Here is a 21,572-nt window from a genome sequence, read left to right as displayed (position 1 = left end):
GCCAAGATCATCCCAGCGCTATTTTTAGCTGTTTTTCTTTCTATTTTTAAAATTCTGGTCATCGGATGACGTGGAAGTCAATGGACTTTTGTGCCCCAGATGGAAACACCGACACGAGGGGATTTCTCTCAATACGACACTTGCCATCTGCAAGGCTTTTGGCATTCACCCCAATCCCATCTTCGCTCCAGCAGATGGAATTCCATCATACACAGACATTTTAAATTTTATTTCATAAAATGTATATGTTGCTGGACTTTAAAAACAACACACCTCATAGCAGTTTTTTTTTTTTTTAATTATCAGTAAAAACAGCTAAAACAGCTATTTAAAACATTCAAATAATAATTGAAATCAGAGGTGACCTAAAAATAGATCAAGGTTTTTTAGATGCCCTCTTGTTCAGCTTCTGTGGCTTCTCTGGTTTGGCTTCTCTGGAAGTAGATTGCTGGTCTAAATGAACTTTTGGTCCATTTGAACAATGTTCTCGATAATTTCCAATAAATTTGGAGCTCTTTGTTCTCCCATTCCACCAGGGGAACTCCTATGAGTAAGGAGTTCTGAGCTGGTTGCTCCAAGTTCAGACCTCCTCCTTACACGAGCCATCATTATATTTCTATACAAATAATTTAGAAACCTTCACCATTTTGCAACCTAAGTCTTAGTGCCTGTGTTTTCTGACTGCTACATGGAAAAGCACATGAATTTTACCTTTGAAGAGTTTGTAAGTAAACCATTTTTAACTTACCAAACACGTGCTGTTTTTCCATGTCAAGAGAAGAGAGGAAATATGGAAGCAACTTTGAAGGGGATATTTTAAAGGTTTAGCAGCCTATATTTCCACACTTAACATACGCCATGCACATCCAGGGACACCCACCCATCTGCCTGAGATTCCAACGGAATCAGCTTAGCCTCCAGTGGAGACATTGGAGATAGCTTAGTCTCCAATGGTTCAGGCTGTGTTTGGTCTGCGCCAAAATAAATTAAGAGGCAGCAGTACAAAAACGTGCAGAGATGCAATATTTCTCTAAATGGACATAAAGCACGGCTCCATTTTTGCATGGTTTCATGGTAGGCAGGAGGGCTCTGCAGATCTTATCCAGCAACTCATCTGCCTTCTAACTGCCTGTGCGCTTTGAGCTTTCAGACTCCAACCAAAATCAAGAGGCAGCGATTCCCCACCACCAGGAGCCAAAAAATCAAGACACTCTTCCTGGTGAAAGGGGAAAGCTGGGAGCCTGTGCACCCTGTCCGAGTGCCAGCTCATCCACTAAGAATCCATTACACATAATTGCGAGTGTCACCCACCCACTCTGGGTCTGTGTTAAAAGCACTCTGGCAGCAGCGGCAGGCAAGGGTGTGTATCCATCCCTGCTTCTGCAGCCATTCAACCTGCAGCTGCCCCACATCCTGACTCCCGTAGCGAACTCCTTTTGACTGCCACCGAAAAGCAGGAATGCCTGGTAATGGCAGCCTGGAATTAAGGTAACCAGAGGGAGGTTGCTTTTGTCTGCTGCTTCTCAACAAAATGTCCCCCTGCCAGCCTCAAAGGCTGGTTTAAATTGCTCGCTTCCTACGAAAGAGGAGGTCGCGAAAGGGAACAGAGGAGCCTGGAGAATGAAGCAGAAACTGGAAGAGGGAGGGAGGACCCCTCCACCATTTGTTGAGGGATTTGATTTAGGGCAGGGTGAGTACAGTATTTTCACATAGGCTTCTGCTCACCTGCTGTCTTCTGTGACTCACATCAGTAGCACTCAGGGCCTTAGCAGAAAAAGCAAGAGAGGGTGCCCCCCCCCCCAATACTATACTAGTGTTAGCAGCAGGCAGGGGGGAGAAATGGGATTAAGTCAGCATTTAAAGGCAAGCCCACCAAATGCACGCAGCCCCCCAAAATCTGCACTTCTGCAAATCTCGCAAAGCAGCTCTGCAGCCACCTAACGTGTTCTAAATAGGGGGTGAATTGCGCATGAAAAGGCATATACCAGTGAAGCTAACATACAGAGAGTCGGTTGAAGGAAAAAATAATAGGTATATAAAAAGGAAAATTCCTGAATGCCAAGATCCAAGTCTGGAGCAAGTACTCTTTGGTGAGAGGACCCCAGCAGATATTTAAAGTCATGAAACATTCAGCAAAGTAAAGGGTGGAAATATAGGTTGTTAGGCCTTTAAACTATGCCCTTCAAAGTGAATTCCAAATTTTGCCTCTTCCTCCAGCATAGGAAAAGAACTCACATTTTGTAAGTTAAAAATGGTTTACTTACAAACTCATCAAAGGTCAGAGTAATGTGCTTTTCCATACAGCATTCAGAAAAAGTTGCACAGGCAGTAAAACGTGGCTTTGTTACAGGGGTGAAAGTTCTTCAGTTATTGACATAGAAGCTCGATAGTGGCTTGTGAGAACCATGCAGTCTGAGCTGATTCTCGCTAAACCTGACAGGACAGCTTACTCCAGTGCTTTTTTCTTAAAAAAATGTTTAGGGGTACTCTCATTTTCCTACTCATATTAAAATACTGCTCATCAATGAGACCAAACGTAGATTCACAAAATGTTTAGGGGTATGCGTACCCCTGCGTAACCCCAGAAAAAAAACCACTGGTTTACTCTATGGCATGAACCCCTTCCTGCATTAATTAGACGTCAGCCTGCCAGTTATATGAGGCTGGTTATCCCACACAAAGAAGGAAAACTGCCTTGCAAAAGTGTATTGGGCAAAATTGCACACAAAAACATGTTTAAACAAGAACCAAGTGTAGCAGACATGTGAAGAACTGAGGACTTGGAAATATGAGAAGCTGAGAGAACTGAAATGGACAGATTCGTCCATCCCTAGTTAGAAGAGAGGCTGGTGGAATCCAGATGTCCTTTTCACTGTTCATTCATGGTGATACATGGCTCATGGTGTTACAAGGGTTGCTTACCATCTAGCCTAGGGATGTGGAGCCTCAGGCCCAAGGACTAAGGTTGGATCTACACTGATTAAAAAAACTGCTTTAAAAGCTCTCAATGCAAAATCCCCTTGGTGATGGATCACGGCTCTGCGGTGCCATCTGGTGTCACATGTTTATAACACAGTTAAAACAATATAATTGATGAGTATAGCTGGGTCCTCAGCTGGTTAGAGTGTGATGCTGATAATGCCAAGGTTGCAGGTTCAAACCCCGTATGGGCACAGCTGTCAACTTACAGATTTGAAAACAAGGGACCAGCAGCCTCGAAAATAAGGGATCAGCAGCCAAAATAAGGGATTTTCCAAGCACAGGTATGTTAGACTTCTGAGCCCCTCCGAGCCAAAGGCAGAAAGCCCAGCCAGCAGCCAAACGAAGCCTCAAGCGGTGGTTCCCACAGCGCAGCAACCCAGCAAAGGGGATGCCGCAAGGAAAACTACCGTCACCTCTCCGCTCGGAAACACTGAGCAAAGGCGATTTGATCGGCACAAGGCATGCAAGCTCCACCCCCCAGTTGTTCTTAGACTCCTTATTGGGTGAGCAACGCAGCCAAGCAACACAGTTGGAGCCTCCCTCCTTCCTGGCCAGCAGGGAGGGAGGGAGAGGAGCTGCTTCCTTTGAAACCTGGGAAATTTAAGGGACATCATCAATAAGGGACAGCAGCGGGACACAGCGCTGGGATAAGGGAGTTTCCCGCCAAATAAGGGACGGTTGACAGCTATGCATATGGGACAGCTGCATATTCCTGCATTGCAGGGGGTTGGATTAGATGTTCCTCGGGGTCCCGTCCAACTTTATGATTCTCTGATTCTCTGACTGAATGTGGCCCTCCAGCCATCCCTATGTGGCTCTTGAGAATCTCCCCAGACAATACGCCTTGCTAGCCCAGCTCAAAGAGTGTGTGGAGCCTGGCAAATCCTGGATGCTTTGTCTTGTGGTCTTTAGTTGTTTAAAGAGCATTTTTAACGTAACTCTTCTGAGAGCATTTGTCAAAGTAGGCCCCACAAAAGATTTAAAATGACTACATGAGCAAGCAAAGAACATTTTGTGGAAACAGCACTGTAACCGCCTTAGTCCATGCTGCCTGCATGAAACCTGCGGACATCATGTCCCAGAACTCTGCCACTGTGATGATGAACAGCAATTTCATGTACCAGGTAAAACGTGCATCCGGAGGGAGACGACTGTCAGAGACCCACCGCACTGCTTATTAAAGTGAATTTTTGAACAGCCTCTCTTCTTTTTATTAGATATGCCCTTGCAGAGAGAGAGAGAGAGTGCATACAGGAACATCGGAGGGATGATGGCTTAATCTGTGCAGTTTAAATCCCTAAAAGCAGGAGGAGAGCGATCAAAAGCAGGATGAACAGAGGGCAGCTAACAAGGCTATATTTGGGAAGTTAAAAAAAAGGATGCTTTCATCCCACAAGTTCCTTCCCACGACTATCTTACCATTTCTTCTCCCAATTTGAGGTTGAATTTAAGAATGGATGAGCCCCAGAATTCTTTGCCATGGAGAGTCTTAGAGTCTTCTCTGCCCCTGGGGTAAGGAGAGAGAGAGAGAGAGAGAGACTGCATCTGAGCATGTGCAGAATACACTTTTGGGGAATTCTGGCACTTAAGGGCAAACCATGTGTTAAACTGCAAGGGTGCCTAAGGAAGGGCACCAACATCACTTTGCAATGTGCTCTCTTTATGGGGAGAGATTTCCATTTGCAGGGGGTGGGGAGCAAGCTCTCTCCTCCTGCTCTAGGGATTTAAACTGCACACACAAAAACACACACACACACCATAAACATAACAAACTTATTTGTGGCATTTATATAGCACCCCCCCATTAACTATGTCTCCTGGGGTTGCTCACAAATTTAAAGCACCAAGATACAAATACACAACTCTCTGTGACAGGTAGCTTTTGAAGAGGCATTGCCATTCAGCTGTGGAGAGCGTTCATTAATAATAATAATAGTAATAATAATACTGCAGTAATAATAATAATGTTTATGCCCCGTCCATCTGGCTGGGTTTCCCCAGCCCCTCTGGGCAGCTTCCAGCAAAATATACAAAATAAAAAAATGTCAGACATTAAGAGCCTTCAGATGTTTTCTACAAGTTTTTAATGATATGTTTTATACATGAATTAGAATAATAGAATCATAGTGTTGGAAGGGATCCTGAGGATCATCTAGCCTAACCCCTGCAATGCAGGAATATGCAGCTGGGCCATATGGGGATTGAACCTCCAACCCTGGCATTATCAGCACCAATTGCTTTTGGGAAGCTGCAAAGTGTGTTTGTGTGTGTCTTTGTGCGTGCACTCTAATTTATTCTGTTACAGTTGAAGTACACTTTATTTTAATAGGCAAGTCTTCTTGGATTTTTTTTTTTAATTTGGAAAGGGGACACACACACACACACACACACACCGTATTTCTCCGTGTGTAACACAACCTCTAATTTTTGGAACTCCAAATAAAGAAATCCCCCAAATGCACTATCCGTGTATAAGACGACCCCCCAATTTTAAACTTGAAAAAAATAAGAAAAAAATATGGTAGTCTTACACATGGAAAAAATATCGCATATCCTTAAAACAATCAATACAGAAGCTGCAGAGGCACAAAAAAAGAGTGTAAAGCCAGCACAAAGCCACACGATCAATAAAACTACACTGAAACTCAATGGTGTGTGTGTGTAAACATGCTCATTCTAGAAATCAAAATACATTACGTCTTAAATATTAAAACGCCCAGGAGAGCAAAAACCCTGCTAAAATGCTGAATGGACTCTGTTCTAAACAACATGACATCCCTAATGAGTCACGCAAAGCCCCTCGCCCGCCTTGCCTCCTTTTCTCCTCCATGGTGGGATCGGATTTCTGCAACCTGGTGTTTATTTCAAGCTCAAAATGAGATCTGTGGACAGGTTAATCAACAACCCCTGGAACATTGGGGGGGGGGGGAGAGTGAGGGCACTGCCAGCTTAAAATTGGGAAGAAATGCAGTGGTCTATAAGTACAGTAGATGGAGAAGGGTAGAAATGATGAAATGAGAAAGAAACAGTATAACAAAAAGGAAAATAGACCCGCTTTGAGGAAGAAGGAAGTGTACAAGAAAAGAGTAAGAATAGAAAAATATAAAGTAGGGTAACATAAGTCCGTGTGCAAGAGAATATGGATTTAAAGCTGGCTTGCCACATTTTAGATGTATTATCAGAGATGAAGGATACATTTCATACTGGCAAAAAAACACTCAATGTGGATGCAAAGCAGGGCCAGTGAGGGGCATGGCTTGGGTGACAGGTTCATTAGGGATCATAAATTGACAACGGTGGCTAAATTGTTTTAAAGTGGCCGACACAAAATCCTGTGGCAATGAGTTCCAAAGGTCACCATAGCCTCAGAGGAAGCACTTATTGGGGGGAACAACAAAGGTCTGTATAGTTAAAGCTATGGTTTTCCCAGTAGTGATGTATGGAAGTGAGAGCTGGACCATAAAGAAGGCTGATCGCAGAAGAATCAGTGCTTTTGAATTATGGTGCTGGAGGAGACTCTTGAGAGCCCCACGAACTGCAAGAAGATCAAACGTATCCATTCTTAAGGAAATCAGCCCTGAGTGTTCACTGGAAGGACAGATCCTGAAGCTGAGACTCCAATACTGGGGTACCTCATGAGAAGAGAAGACTCCCTGGAAAAGTCCCTGATGTTGGGAAAGAATGAGGGCACAAGGAGAAGGGGACGACAGAGGGCGAGATGGTTGAACAGTGTTCTCGAAGCTACCAGCATGAGTTTGACCAAACTGCGGGAGGCAGTGGAAGACAGAAGTGCCTGGTGTGCTCTGGTCCATAGGGTCACGAAGAGTCGGGCACGACTAAACAACAACACATTCTCAAAAGAAAGGTGCCAGGGGGATCAACCTTGTCTGGATGACACTTTCTTATATAGCTCATGTGCCTTAGCTGTAGTATATAGATGAAATTATAATCTGAAATTCAGAAAGCTAGGTCATATCTATCTATCTATCTATCTATCTATCTATCTATCTATCTATCTATCATCTATCTATCATCTCCAGGTCACTGGCCTGAAGATTTGACTGCTGCTCATCTAGCAAATGCACACAACTCAGGGCCTTCTCTGTGGTGGAGCCCAGAATCTGGAACTCCTTCTCTCAGAAGGTCCAGTGAGTCATTTCCTTCCCTTTGCAGGCCCTCAGTATTGCTTAATTTGTGTGCCCACAGCTGCTGGTTTTATGTTGACTGTGTTCTGCTCATTTTCAACTACAGTTGTTGTTGTTGTTTAGTCGTTTAGTCGTGTCCGACTCTTCGTGACCCCATGGACCAGAGCACGCCAGGCACTCCTGTCTTCCACTGCCTCCCGCAGTTTAGTCAAATTCATGCTGGTAACTTCGAGAACACCATCCAACCATCTCGTCCTCTGTCGTCCCCTTCTCCTTGTGCCCTCCATCTTTCCCAACATCAGGGTCTTTTCCAGGGAGTCTTCTCTTCTCATGAGGTGACCAAAGTACTGGAGCCTCAGCTTCACGATCTGTCCTTCCAGTGAGCACTCAGGGCTGGTTTCCTTAAGAATGGATACGTTTGTTCTTCTTGCAGTCCATGGGACAACTACAGTACATTATTTTAATTGTTTAAAAATAAAATAAAATGGTTGTGCTTTGTTTTGGTGAGGTCTGTTTGGCCAAAACTAGCCTGTAAATTTCCACATGAATAAAACCATAGAATTGAACTGAATATTACGCAGAGGTTCAGTTCTAAGAAAAATGCATATACACGAACTGAAGGCTGCACAGATATACGTTTCCGTTCATGCACTAATCCCATTCATGCACTAAGGCAACCCCCTCTCCCAAATATTAATTTAAAATAGCAGCTAAAATGGCACCGACTGCAAAGCTTAATAATGAAAATTATTAGGTTGTGCGTTCTTCTTCTTTGGCGACCACTCATAGCCGAGTAAGATTGTCTTCCATAAACATGGTATTAACAATGAGTCCATAAGTGACTGTGGAGGCCAATTCTGGATCCACACGTCCTTCCACAGTGGGGACATTGGTTCCCGGGCTGGAGTTGATCACGGTGTGGATTTGCCAAGCATGCCTTCCTCTTAGCACGTTTCTCCTTGCGTTCTGAGTTCGAGTGTCTTCAAAGCCCATGACACCTTTGGTCAAGGCTGTTCTCCAACTGAAGCGCTCGCAGGCCAGTGTTTCCCAGTTGTCAGTGTTTATACTACATTTTTTCAGATTTGCCTTGAGACAGTCTTTAAACCTCTTTTCTTGACCACCAGCATTACGCTTTCCATTTTTAAGTTCGGAATAGAGTAGTTGCTTTGGAAGACGATAATCAGGCATCCACACAACATGACCAGTCCAATGAAGCTGATGTTGAAGAATCATTGCTTCAACACTGGTGATCTTTGCTTCATCCAGTACACTGATATTAGTTCGCCTGTCTTCCCAAGTGATGTGTAAGATTTTTCGGAGACACCGTTGATAGAATCTTTCAAGAAGTTGGAGATGGCACTTACAAGTGGTCCATGTTTCACAAGCATACAGTACGGTTGGTAGTACAATAGCTTTGTAAACAGGCATTTTGGTTTCCCTGCGAATGTCCCGGTCCTCAAACACTCTGTGTGTAGCAACCCTGTGGCCCTCCAGGTGTTGCTGGACTACAGTTCCCATCAGCCCCAGCCAGTCTGGCCCATCGTCAGGAATAATGGGAGTTAAAGTGCAGCAGTCTGGCAGTCCCCTCATTAGCATGGCTGGTGGCGGACTCAGTCTCCTGAAAATGCAGCAATACTCCTCAAAAGCAGCATGCGTGCCTCTTGGGAAAAGAAAATGGAACCTGTTAAGCTACACCTGCGGCTTAAAAAAAAAAAGAAGTCAGATTTTCTGTGGTTTGGAAAAAGTCAGAAGAATACTTATAGGAAGCTGTTTTATGCCAGCTCAGACCATCAGGCCATTTAGCTCAGTATTGTCTACTCTGACTTCGTCCATGGAGTTTTCTTGGCAGGGATACTGGAGTGGCTTGCCGGTTCCTCCTCCAGGTGGATCACGTTTGGTCAAAACTCTCCACTATGACCTGTCTATCTTGGGTGCCCTGCTCGGCATAGTTCACAGCTTCTCTGAGTTATTCAAGCCCCTTCGCCATGGCAAGGCAGTGATCCATGAAGGGGAGAAGACTCTTGAGAGTCCCATGGACTGCAAGAAGATCCAACCTATCCATTCTGAAGGAAATCAGGCCTGAGTGCTCACTGGAAGGACAGATCCTGAAGCTGAGGCTCCAAGACTTTGGCCACCTCATGAGAAGAGAAGACTCCCTGGAAAAGACCCTGATGTTGGGAAAGATGGAGGGCACAAGGAGAAGGGGACGACAGAGGACGAGATGGTTGAACAGTGTTCTCGAAGCTACCAGCATGAGTCTGACCAAACTTCGGGAGGCAGTGGAAGACAGGAGTGCCTGGCGTGCTCTGGTCCATGGGGTCACGAAGAGTCGGACACGACTAAACGACTAAACAACAACATGTCTACTCTGACTGGCAGAGACTCTGGGGTTTCAGATGTGGGGTCTCTCTCAGCCCTGTCTGGAGATTCTGTGGATTGAATCTGCGACCTTCTGCATGCCAAGCACACGCTCTGTCCCCTGAGCTATGGCCCTTCCCTCAGAAGGGCAACTACAATTCTAAGAGTTCCCTGGCAATAGGGACTTATTGTTAACCATTCTGGAAACCATTCTGAAACTGTAGTTCTCCTTGCAATTCTCAGCAGCCCTAACAAACTACAGCTCCCAAAATTCCTTGGGAGAATTTAAAGGAGCATCACAGTGCTTTAAAGGTGTGGTGCAGATGTGGTTCTGGATTTGGAACAGATGCGCAGATTTGCAAAGTGAACTGAGCTCCTCAGCGACCAAATGCTCCATCTTCAAGTACCAGCCAGCTGTGCTCAGCACTGACTGGCTAGTGCAATTGCAAAGCCCACCCACCCCAGTTTTCCATGCAGGCTAGCGCTGATTGGTTAAAACTTGTAGCAATCACACACTGGCCCCGCCTCAATTGCCAGTCTCAAGATCAGGGCGGGGTTAGGCTGGCTGATCAAGCGCCGCTCCGGCATAGAAAAGGCATACAAGCTGCTTGTGGATAAGCCGATTGCTTCGTTGCTATTCACTGTGTAGCTGGAAAGAAAGTGTGGGAATTTGGGGAGGGTGTATGTATGGGTTGTGTTTTGAAGGGCACAAAAATAAACTGAAAAGGAGCCAGGAACTTTTGCCTGCAAGGAGCTGAATTGTGACTCTATTCTTTTTGCATCTCTGTGGGAATCACCTGTCAATCATCGCTGTTACGCTCCGGCTCAGTAACTCCAGGAATGGAAGGATGCAGGAGCCTGAGGAAGATTTCACCCCACCCCCTGCAAAGTAAATATTCCAAACATAGTCGTGCATAGCTGAAAAGTGGGAGCAGGCAAGTTTCTCACTGAATCAAATGAGCAGAATAGTCCCCTGCACATTTTTGCCTCGCATCTATTAAATGCGAGAAACTTACTGTTAAAAACAAATAAAAATCTGGAGATGATTCAAGGGGGAGCAACTTGACCCCCGCTCCGCCACCCCTGCGGAGATCATTGGAGAGGGAGCTGGCTTGTTTTTTACTAAATGATGGGGCATAAGCCTAACCCTACCTCACAGGGTTGTTGTGAGGATAAAATGGAGAGAGGGAGAACCATGCATAACACATTGAGTTCCTTGGTGAATAAAGTGCAATAAACAAGTGCGGCAGCTGCACATCTTTCCAGCTGTCTGCAGTTCCACAGATCTCTCTCTCCATCCCTGCCTCTCATTCATTCATTCATTCATTCATTCCCTTCCTTTTAATTTTCTGTTTCTCTCTCTCGCTCTCGCGCGCGCGTTTCGTCATCCAACGTGGCATGCTGGAAAGTCGTTTTCTAAACTACTCTTCCCCAGGTGCCTTTCCTCCAACGCCTTTCACTTAGCGTGACCTAAATCGCTTTTATTGGTAAAGGGTCCGTTCCGGTTAGATCTGTTCCGGGTTTTTACAACGTCCTGCAAAGCGGGCGGGGGCGGGGAGCAGCTTTTTTTCCTGATTTCTGTTCCAAAGTTTGCAAGAGCGAAGCTCACCCTTCGCGGATTGATAAAACGAGAGAGCGGACGAGAAGGCTGCTTCTCTCGGGAGAGATGGCCGCTCATTTGTTTGCGGCCAAAGATCACGCTGCTGTCTACCAGAAATACAGGTTCCCACCCCCGGAGAACCTCCAAGGTGTGATCCTCTCCTACCTGGAGAAAAAGGTAAAAAAAGGGGGGGGCGTCGGGAGAGAGCAGGCATGCAATCAATCAATCAATCAATCAAGCAGCACCTCCTGCCCGAGAGGCTGCAGAGCTGCTGCCGGTCAGTGTTGGCAGGAGAGCTCGATGGGCCACGAGGAAGGATGGTTGGCTAAGTGGGAGGGTACTTGCTTAGCATGTAGAACAAGCTTCCTCAACCTCGGCCCTCCAGATGTTTTGAGACTACAATTCCCAGCATCCCTGACCACTGGTCCTGCTAGCTAGGGATCATGGGAGTTGTAGGCAAAAAACATCTGGAGGGCCGAGGTTGAGGAAGCCTGATGTAGAAGGTCCCAGTTTCAGTCCCCAGTGTCGCCAGGTAAGGCTGGGAAAGACTGTTGGTATAGGGTACCTTTTTGTGAAACTGAAAACAGTAAGGATCCTCCTCTCAAAGCACGCATCCTTGAAAATCGAAGAGTCCATGCCTTGCAGCTGTTAACAGATAAAAGTTGTATATGAGTTGTCTTCAGGAGGGAAGGAACTAATAATAATAATAATAATAAATTTATATTCTGCCCATCTGACTAGGTTACCCCTGCCACTCTGGGTGGCTTCCAATATATTAAAACACAGTAAGACATGAAATATCAAAACACCCTTTCAAAGAGTGTCTCTTGCTCTCTTGGTTCATATTATTAAAACCATTTTTGAAAAGTTTTTTTTAAAAAATGAGCTGTGATTCCTGCATTGCAGTGGGTCGGACTAGATGACCGTTTGCGGTCCCTTCCAATCTTACAATTCTATGTATGAAGAAAGCCTCTCCTCGATCCTGAGCAAGGACAGAAGTTTCTAATTCCAGAACAAAACGTTATTTTTCTTACCTTAGGCGGAGCCTCTGAGCTCTTAGCATTAAGTAAACAGTAAAAAGCCAAGCTCCAAATAATTTCCTCCCTTTGTAAGGTTTCACGCTTTCCTGAAAGTAAGAAGACGCTGTGGTGGGTCAAAGATTGATACATTCCCGTTGCAAAGTTTAAAAGGGGTGAGGCATATTAGTCACTGGAAAAGAAAAATAGTGGCTAAAAGCATTTGGCGAGATGAAAGAGGCCAAAGTGTTCCAACCATTTTTTCAGGCAAAGATTAAGCTTGCTGGTGTTGTGAAAATACTTCTGGAGATTTGCTAGCTAAGATGCTACTCTTCTTGTCTGACTGCAAGAGGAAGAACTGGGCTTGAATCTTATCCCACATTGCCCCCTACTGAGTAATCCTCACTGGCTCCTGTCATTTTCTTTCACCAAAGAGGTTTACAACCCCATCCTTTACCTATTCTGAGCTGCTAGGGGCAGGGGACTTTCCGCAGGACAATTGGAATGCCCTTGAATGTTCTGTGACATCACAGTAGCCTGGCCAATGGCAGAGAAGGGTGTGTGTGCGTACCAGGTGATGGCTGGTTTAAGGCCTATTTGTTGGGGAGTGAGAACTGGTATCTGGAATAGAGAAAGATGTGGCCTTGTAAGTGAATTGATGCTATGCTTCTCAATATGTGCTGCTGTCTTCCCTCAGAAGGTGACCTCCTTTCATCTGGCCGTGGACGTGGGATGTGGCACAGGCCAGAGCAGTCACCTGCTGGCGAAGCGTTTTGAGAAGGTGGTCGGGACAGATGTAAGCGAAGCTCAGATCGAGGAGGCCAAGCGAACTGCCCACCCACCAAATGTCTCCTACCTGTAAGTAAGGATAGACTTGGCACTCATGTGTATTTAACAAGATGTTTATACCACTTGACTGCAGTAAGAGCTCCAAGCAGTTTGCAAGAAATATTTAAAATTGCTGAAAAAAATAGTGAAAAGCAATTTCTGGGTCTGTGCGGCATGCAATGTTTTTAATTGCTTTTCACTGTTTTTATCAGCAATTTTAAATATTTCTTGCGAGGTCACACCTTACTGTGTGAGTCCTCCTGTTTAAAGCACCCAGAAGTGGACTCTGGACTCTAGATATGAGAATCAAGTGGCTCTATTGTTTTCTGTGGCTCGGAAAATATGCTTCTGTTACCTCATGTCATTTTAAGCTTTTGTTAATTGAAGTAGCAGTGCTAGAATCCTCTGAAATGCCTATGTATATTCCGACCACATTTTCTTAATGGTGACATGGACCGTGCATAACGCATAATAATAATAATAATAATAATAATAATAATAATAATAATAATTTATTTATACCCTGCCTGTCTGGCTGGGTTTCCCCAGCCACTCTGGGCGGCTCCCAACAGAATATTAAAAATAGAATCAAACATTAAAAACTTCCCTAACCGTAAGAATATTCTTCACAACTATGACTAGGGCAGAGGGGTGGGGTAAGTGAAGACAAGAAACAACAATGAACTATAATGTTGTTCACTGCTCCTGCTCAGGCTGCACAGAGAAAGCATTTCAGCTCCTGAAATTCATTCTGATTGTGCAGATAGAATATGACGGATAGAATTCCACAGGGCAGGATATTAGTGTGTGAAAACAATCGAGGTCCAAGGATCCCCAGGCATGCACCGCCAGAGGGTGGAGATGTCAGATATCATCCTGGTGCCCAGGCATCGAAACTTGGTCGCAAATGGCCAGTAGCCAGGTGCAGTATATGCCTGGCTAATTTCGAACCCCGGTGGCGAGCTCAAATTTGGCCTGGTTGCCAAGACCAGCCAATGTTTGTGGCTTCTCATCTCTGGCAGAGCAGCCGCCATAGAGAGCGGAGCTTTAGTTGTGGATTCATGATGAGATGGTTTAGGAGGCAGACGCCACGAACCCTCACAGCCATTTTGATGACCTGAGCGAGCAAGACATAGCAGTTAACAGCCATTTTGCCCTTCGCCTGCCCAGCGTGTGCCCTGCGGAAGAGCTCCCCTTTGAGGACCGCTCTGTGGATCTCCTCACGGCCTTCACTGCTGCCCACTGGTTTGACATTCCCCGCTTCATGAAGGAAGTGGACCGCCTTCTCAAGCCGTCCGGCTGTGTGGCCTTGAGTACCAACACCCTCGACATGCGGTTGCACTACAAGGACTGTTCGGAAAAGCTCACAGAAATCTTCCGGGAGGTAAGACCAACGGCACAGTCTTCCTAAGGGAACCATCGTTTTGGGAGGGATGTAAGCCTGAGCAGGACTTGGGAGAAAGTCTGTTGAGTTCTGCGCTCCGGACATGATCATGCCTCATAGAACTCTAGCCCAATGCTTGCCATTAATTTGATTCTGAATTGATTTTAGAATGAGTTGATTTTAGAATGTATTTCAATTAATTGATTGTGATTTTATTTTTACTTGTTACTTTTACTGTTGTTAGCCGCTCTGAGCCCGGCTTCGGCTAGGGAGGGCGAGATATAAATAAAATATTTATTTATTTATTTATTTATTTATTTATTTATTATTAATTTCCAGCCATCAGGGGATGTGTGGCAATGTTTATGTAGCTGGAACAGCATCACCCACACACAAGAGGGAGGTTATCAGCAAGCTTGTAGAAAACTTCAAGTTTTGCAGAAGTATTTTAAACATTGTGTGTTGGTGTGGGGGGGGAACTAAGTGAGGAGGGAGGGAACTTATAAAGAGTTGGGTGGGAAACTGGGTGGGAGGGGATTGAAATGGAGTATAATGCAGAGGGCATGGCTGGCTGGCTGGCTGAATCACTAGGACTATTCCACACTTTAGTGAGCAAAGGTGTTTGGGGACTTTGATGGAGGAACACCCAAGTGGTAGAGGTCTTAAAAGTGTGGGGAAAGAGATGGAGAGAGGGGAGAGGAGAGAGCTCTCCCCCCCACCTACTTGGAATACTAGAATTTGGAATTACCGTATTTTTCGCTCTATAAGACTCACTTTTTCCCTCCTAAAAAGTAAGGGGGGGGAGTAAGGGGAAATGTGTGTGCGTCTTATGGAGCGAATGCAGGCTGCGCAGCTATCCCTCTTGCTGTTCTGGCTTCAGCGAAAGCAACGCAAAACCTCTTCAACAACATTTGATTCTAAGTATTTTTTCCTTGTTTTCCTTCTCTAAAAACTAGGTGCGTCTTATGGTTGGGTGCATCTTATAGAGCGAAAAATACGGCATGTAGTAAAATGGATAGGAAGTTGATTCAGGGCAGGAAGATAAGGGCTGTTGGTCTTAGCAGGTGAACTTATGCCACCAAATACCAGCATCAATGGGGCAGGGACTATTCCCTTCAAGCCCTCCTTGTGGACTTCCCAGAAGCATCTGATTGGACATTGTGGGGAGGCTAGATGCACCATTGCTCAGCTTTAGGGGGGCTCTTTGTGTTATTAAAGAGCCCAGCTGGAGAAGACTGTAACAATGATAGGAACCGAACCTCCATATTGCGCCGTACTAACAAAATCAAAATCAAAATGACAATTTCAATATGGAAAAAATACAAATCAGAGCTATGCCTCTTTAAAAAAAAGCAGCAGAAGTTTAGCGTGAAAGTTATCTACACCTGGGGAGATGCCACATTAAAGGAGAGCGAAGAAAGAGTTATTGCTCACTAGCCGATACCTAATGTGCAATTGTCCCAGGACCTTTCAGCTTTCCTTTTTGCCTTCACAGGTTCAAGGCCAGATTTTCCCATATTCAAACGAAAAGATCAAATTTGTTACGGACGACTACAAAGCAATATTTGATTCTCTGCCATTTCAGGACAAGGAGAGGTGAGTGGACTGTACCAGATTGTCTGAAATAACCCAGCTATTTGCTGTTGTGAAACAGCAATCCTATGCATGTTTACGCAGGAATAATTCAGCGGGGCTTCCTCCCAGGTAAATGGACCTATAGGATTGCTGCTTGCGACCTGCGGAGAACTTTAGTGCAGAAAGGGGCACCTGAAATGATCAAGGGGTGGTTGGAAGAAAGGCTGGAGCATGTTTGCAGATTTTTAGAGAAAAACTGACAGCTTGATTTCTTTAATTCAAGGGTGGGACATTTTCCCCATGGGCTGAGTTCTTTGAGGGGGAAGCAGTTGTGGGGCTTAGTGCCAAATCTGTGTGGCCCAAAGCACACCCATTCCCCTACTCCTCCCCCTTTGCACCTACATTACACCCCTTCTCACATGCAGACATGCATCTATACACACACGTATGTCACCTCCAACACAGACTTTGATATGATATGATATGATGGGAGAGGCCTGGTGGGGCAGAGGTTTCTCGATTTATTTATTTATTTCTCTCTCTGATATATTTATTTATCCTATCTAGATGTTGGTCAATAACACAAGTTCTCTGGGTGGCTTCCCATTTCTTATCTTACTATTATTTTAAACATGTTTGTAGATAGATAGATGATAGATAGATCCAGTGCTTTTTTCTGGGGGGACACAGGCGTACGCATACCCCTAAACATTTTGCAAATCTTTGTACTTTTGTCCATTTACTGTATTTATTTTTCCCGATTTGAACTATAAAATGGTGGTTTTCTTGAGTCAAAATGAGAGTACCCCTAAACATTTTTTAAAGAAAAAAAGCACTATCTCTATCTTGATATAGATACAGATATAGACTACTTATTCAGTTGAAAACCCCTAAGTGGCTTAATCTGAAAAAATTGAATTCAATAAATACAAAATGTGATTATTATTAAAATAATAATAATGATAAAGCAGAAATGTGGTGTGTAACATAGCTGGAATGTTTTATAGCTTAGAAACGTAGAGAAAACATAAAAATGCAGTAGATTACTATTGTTACGGTGCTTAACAGCATCAATAATTTATATACCATTTTTGTGCCAAAGTGTATTCTAAATAGTTTAAAACTACTTCTGCACCTGAACTACAGAAGGGGAAATAGAAATTAAAACTCTAAAAACTGTTGGATTCAGCAGGGATAGGATCATTCTGTTGTTCTGGATGCTGGACGCGGTCAACAGAATTTCCTACACAGCCCCTCTCTTCTCTAATGTGTCTGTTTCTTTCAGGATCACGGAAATTCTTGATAAACTGCCAATGAGTGTCACTGACCTGATGGGATACATCCAGTCGTTCTCTCCATACCAGACTTTTCTAAAAGCCCAGCCTGAGGCAGCAAAATCTCTCATCCAAAACACCGAACAAAGGTAAAGAAAGAAAAGTGTATTCAACCAAGTAACTCCTAACTGTTTTCTATTTGTATATATTTATTCATATTGAAATTTACAGGTTGTTCTTGGCCAAGGACCTGTCTTTTTTAAAAAACCTTTCCAAATAAGATCACCACAGCCAATCACAAGCAAACAATCACACCCTAGGCCAACCCCAACCTCTCTCACCACCAAAGGAACACAAGTGAACAACACAAGCAACGCTGACACCAAACTCTACATACATTAAACATAATAGAAACACCGCCACCCGACCCCACCCCCATCCATCTTCCCTCTCTCCACCCCCCCTTCTTTTTTCTTTTTTTTTTCTTCTCCCCCTAATGCCTCAACAAATGAAACGGATTTGTAAAAATGTTACATAAAAAAAAAATACGAGGCACTACACTTCTGTAAAACAAGAAAATCCTTAATAAAATATTTTTTAAAAAAAACCTTTCCAAATTTCAGATATTAATTCCATCTCTATATCACAGCTAAGGCATCTGAGCGGCATAAGAAAGAGGCTGTGTCATCCAGATGAGGTTGACCCGCGCCCCCCTCCGGCACCTTTATTTTGAAAACTTTGTCCATGCATGCCCTTGCAAATAATATCTAAATATTTTTTTCCTGTGATGTCTTGGGAACCTTTGGGACTCATTGCCACATGATTTTGTGGCAACCACTTTAAAGCAGTTTGGCTGCTTTTACCCTTTTATCAGTAACTAATCACAAAGCTACTACCTCTGTGATACTGCAGCATCCCTAAAGGTAAAGGTAGAGGGACCCCTGACCATTAGGTCCAGTCGTGGCCGGCTCTGGGGTTGCGGCGCTCATCTCACTTTATTGGCTGAGGGAGCCGGCATACAGCTTCCAGGTCATGTGGCCAGCATGACTAAGCCACTTCTGGCGAACCAGAGCAGCACATGGAAACGCCGTTTACTTTCCCGCTGGAGCGGTACCTATTTATCTACTTGCACTTTGACGCGCTTTCGAACTGCTAGGTTGGCAGGAGCAGGGACTGAGCAACGGGAGCTCACCCCGTTGCAGGGATTCGAACTGCCAACCTTCTGATTGGCAAACCCTAGGCTCTGTGGTTTAACCCACAGTGCCACCCGCATCCCATGTAGCATCCCTAATGATAGACAAAAATGCAGCTTACATATTCAGAGCAGGAATATATTTGATAACACAGGCACCTGAGTGGCTATGCTTGGAGAAAACTGTGCATCAGTAGAAATGTTTTTATTGTTGTTAGAAGTTGTATTTTAGCTCCTTTTTCTCTGATTGTACATGATGGCCTCAGGTGCTGAAGCGGGTTATAAACTGGTAAAATAAGTTTGTTTGTGCTTTTGGATTGTGCTGACCCCTGATTTCTTCCTCTTTAAACTTCCCTTTCCAGGATCCTGGAGACGATGGGAGTTTCGTCTCGAGAGACCAAGCTGGAGCTCTGCACTCGGCACGTTTGTGTCCTGGGTTATAAGTGACTTGGATCTAGTTAACGAATGACCCTCCTGAGGAAACAATGCCAGGGCACTCTTGAAATTTTTCCAATAAAAACAAATGTCTCATTTAATGGCAAGAGGAGTGGGGAAAAGGGTGTCAAATGCACTCAGCGGACCAGAATCAGCAGCAGCAATGTAAATTTATTACTTTTTAAGGGAAGAGAAAATTGGATGTATAGCAGTGGGACTGGCCAAGTCACAGGTTTAAATCTGTGGTGTTCACTGGGTGACCTTGAGCTAAGAATTTGCACTAGATGTTTTTGGCCTCCAACTCCCATCAACCCTGCAGTGCTGGCTGGGGCTAATGGGAGTGGGAGCCCAACAGCAGCTTGAGGACCCACAAGCCCCTTACTATGGGAACTAATAACCCTTTAGCCCAGAATCCCGTTTCCCACAAGAACAAAGCAGATACTTCTGGTCAGCCCAGAGGCACGACTTAAAGGCAAGAGATGTGGATTTCAAATTAGGAATGCAGGCAAGGCGAGGGAGGAGGGAGAAGAATGAGTTTAAAATGGCAAAGAGATATAAGCAAAATGAAGGGAGAAAAAGGAAGAGAGAATGGGTTTTTTTTTTCAGGAAAAGGAAGAGGAGGGAATGAAGACCCAAAGGCACAGATAAACTGAGATCTTTTCCTTCTAGATACCCAGCCACATGTTTCCTTTACTCTCCAGAAAGTACACACTTACTAAAATGCTATGATTTGGGCCATTCTGGCTCACCTGTCAAAAATAAATGTACCCCAGATAATCATCATCATCATCTACTCTGGGCAGCTTCAAGCAAAAAAAAAAAAAAAAAGTCAGACATTTTAAATAATGAATGGATGCTTCATGATTGCCAAGTTCTTTAAAATGCACTCCCAAACTTTTAACCTATGCAAATGGAGACTGGGAAATTGGGATGGGGGGTTCACCCTAGTCCCAGGAGCCTATACTGCCCTGTTAAAGGAGGTTTTTGCCTCAGACTGAGTGACTGAAGCTTCAGGGCAGCCTAGGATTTTGGTGTAACCCAAAAAAAAAAAAAAGATGGGCGCGAAGGGAGAGATAATAAAACCTCAAGAGGAATGGTTGAGGAGTTGAGTATGTTTAGCATGGAGAAAAGAAGACTCAGAGGTGACACAGTAGTTATATTAAAATATAGGAAGGGCTGTCACGTGGACAAAGGAGCAAGTTTGTTTTCTACTGCTCCAGAGGATAGGTCCTGAACCAATGGATTCAATTTAGGAGATTCTGACTAAACATTAGGAACAACTTTCTGATGGTACGAGCTGTTTGACAGTGGAATGGGCTACCTTGGAAAGTTGTGGACTCCTCTTCATTGGAGGTTTTTAAACGGAAGTTAGGAATTCTTCAGCTGCGATTCTTGCATGGCAGAAGGCTTTGAAAAGATGGCTTTTTGGTGTCTCTTCCAACTCCACAGTTCTGATTCTGTGAAACATATAATAAATACTTCTGATCGGTAAGCAGCAACAAACCATTAACTAGCACACAACTTCTCCCAACAGGCTGTGAATATTTGTGCACATTTGGATTACCAGCAAAACCATTTCCCTCACAGGTGAACCCCAGTAAACAAGCAAAGGATTTCAGAATCACCTCAGGGATATTTTCCTTTGTTGAAACATTGATTTCCCCGAGCAAGCTACTGCAGAAAAAAAAGGCTTTGACAGTTCAGCAAAAGCAGCTGTCATGAGGGTGGGAAATTCTGTGAAATCTGCAAACTTGTGGCATTGCCACAGTTAAAAAACCCTTCCCAGTGTTATTGGGAAGTCCTCTTCTGTGAGGAACTGTATAAGATCCATGGATTCTCACTATGGTGGAGAGTCCATCATAGCTCCCCCTCCAGTTTCAGTCATATCTGTATACCATAAAAAAGGTAAAGGACCCCTGACAGTTAAGTCCAGTCACAGACGACTCTCAGGTTGCGGCACTCATCTCACTTTACAGGCTGAGGGAGCTGGCGTTTGTCCGCAGACAGTTTTTCCGGGTCATGTGGCCAGCATGACTAAGACCAGGTCAAGGGGATTCAAACTTCCGACCTTCTGATCGACAAGCCCAAGAGGCTCAGTGATTTAGACCACAGCACCATTTGCGTTCCTTGTGTATATCATACATAAGATATAAACCCAAAGTCAGTGGATGGAAGGTGGGCCTACTGAGCTCCACAGCTTCCTGGGGATGCGATGGAACCAGTTGCCCACCAATGAATTTCTACTCTGCCAAACCAAAATTCTGCACATTTCAAGGGCAGATCTCCCAACTTCCTTAAGCCAAGATTGGAAGAACACGAGGGCAAGGAGAAAACCACAAACGCGGTCACGCACGCCCAGATTTGCTAAGATTTTCAAAGTTGTGAGGCTGCATATCATTTTTCGCATCACTTTTCAAAGGTTTGAACTCCCAGGAAAATCGACTTTCCTACACAGAGACACGCACACTCAGATTGGAAAGAGCTACTTTTCGTTTTCGTTTTCCCTCTTTCCCAAGAGGTGATGCCCAATCGCAGCTACAGCTGAAACTTTGAATTTCTCCATTGCTTTCTAGAGGCAACCTGTCTTTGAGCCTCAGATTGAATGAGGGTGGAGAGGAACGATCTGACGTTTTGGATTTCTGTGTTACTCTACAATTTTTGTCTCTATGGGCAAAAAGACACGGGGTCGCGTTGTCATAAAAAAAGCTTTTCTATAAACCCTGAAAGCAACAGCCAATGAATGAGCTTCCAGGGAGCCCACGTGATCCCCTCCGTTGCTCCAC

General features: G+C 44.5%; 1 protein-coding gene and 1 long non-coding RNA gene across 3 annotated transcripts; one reads left to right on the top strand and one right to left on the bottom strand.

The window, feature by feature from the left end:
• Positions 1–3,729: 3,729 nt before the first annotated feature.
• LOC308464161 lies at positions 3,730–21,503 on the bottom strand. Of its 2 annotated transcripts, XR_013979904.1 has the most exons (5): positions 21,276–21,503; positions 20,111–20,270; positions 12,120–12,211; positions 11,651–11,730; positions 3,730–4,481 (listed from the first exon to the last, which is right to left on the bottom strand). It is a non-coding gene; the product is annotated as an uncharacterized lncRNA (long non-coding RNA). The 2 variants fall into 2 exon arrangements; XR_013979905.1 differs by lacking the exons at positions 3,730–4,481; positions 11,651–11,730; positions 12,120–12,211 and having other exon boundaries at positions 19,926–20,270.
• LOC308464077 (putative methyltransferase) lies at positions 11,044–18,890 on the top strand. Its single transcript, XM_080983212.1, has 6 exons — positions 11,044–11,262; positions 12,799–12,959; positions 14,100–14,313; positions 15,809–15,909; positions 17,174–17,311; positions 18,717–18,890. The coding sequence occupies exons 1-6, from the start codon at positions 11,152–11,154 to the stop codon at positions 18,799–18,801; spliced, it is 810 nt and encodes a 269-aa protein (XP_080839338.1). The 5' UTR covers positions 11,044–11,151; the 3' UTR covers positions 18,802–18,890.
• Positions 21,504–21,572: the final 69 nt, after the last annotated feature.

This window comes from Podarcis pityusensis, assembly GCF_964106645.2.
Source record: "Podarcis pityusensis genome assembly, chromosome: 15".
Taxonomy (NCBI): domain Eukaryota; kingdom Metazoa; phylum Chordata; class Lepidosauria; order Squamata; family Lacertidae; genus Podarcis; species Podarcis pityusensis.
Note: the sequence above shows the minus strand (reverse complement) of the source record. Positions and strands in the feature narration are given on the sequence as shown.

Excerpts from the sequence above, each read along its gene's own strand:
- LOC308464077 (XM_080983212.1), top strand. The coding sequence starts at position 11,152 with ATGGCCGCTCATTTGTTTGCGGCCAAAGATCACGCTGCTGTCTACCAG. Across the intron at positions 12,960-14,099 it reads CCACCAAATGTCTCCTACCT|CGTGTGCCCTGCGGAAGAGC; the intron begins GTAAGTAAGGAT and ends TCGCCTGCCCAG. Across the intron at positions 15,910-17,173 it reads CCATTTCAGGACAAGGAGAG|GATCACGGAAATTCTTGATA; the intron begins GTGAGTGGACTG and ends TGTTTCTTTCAG.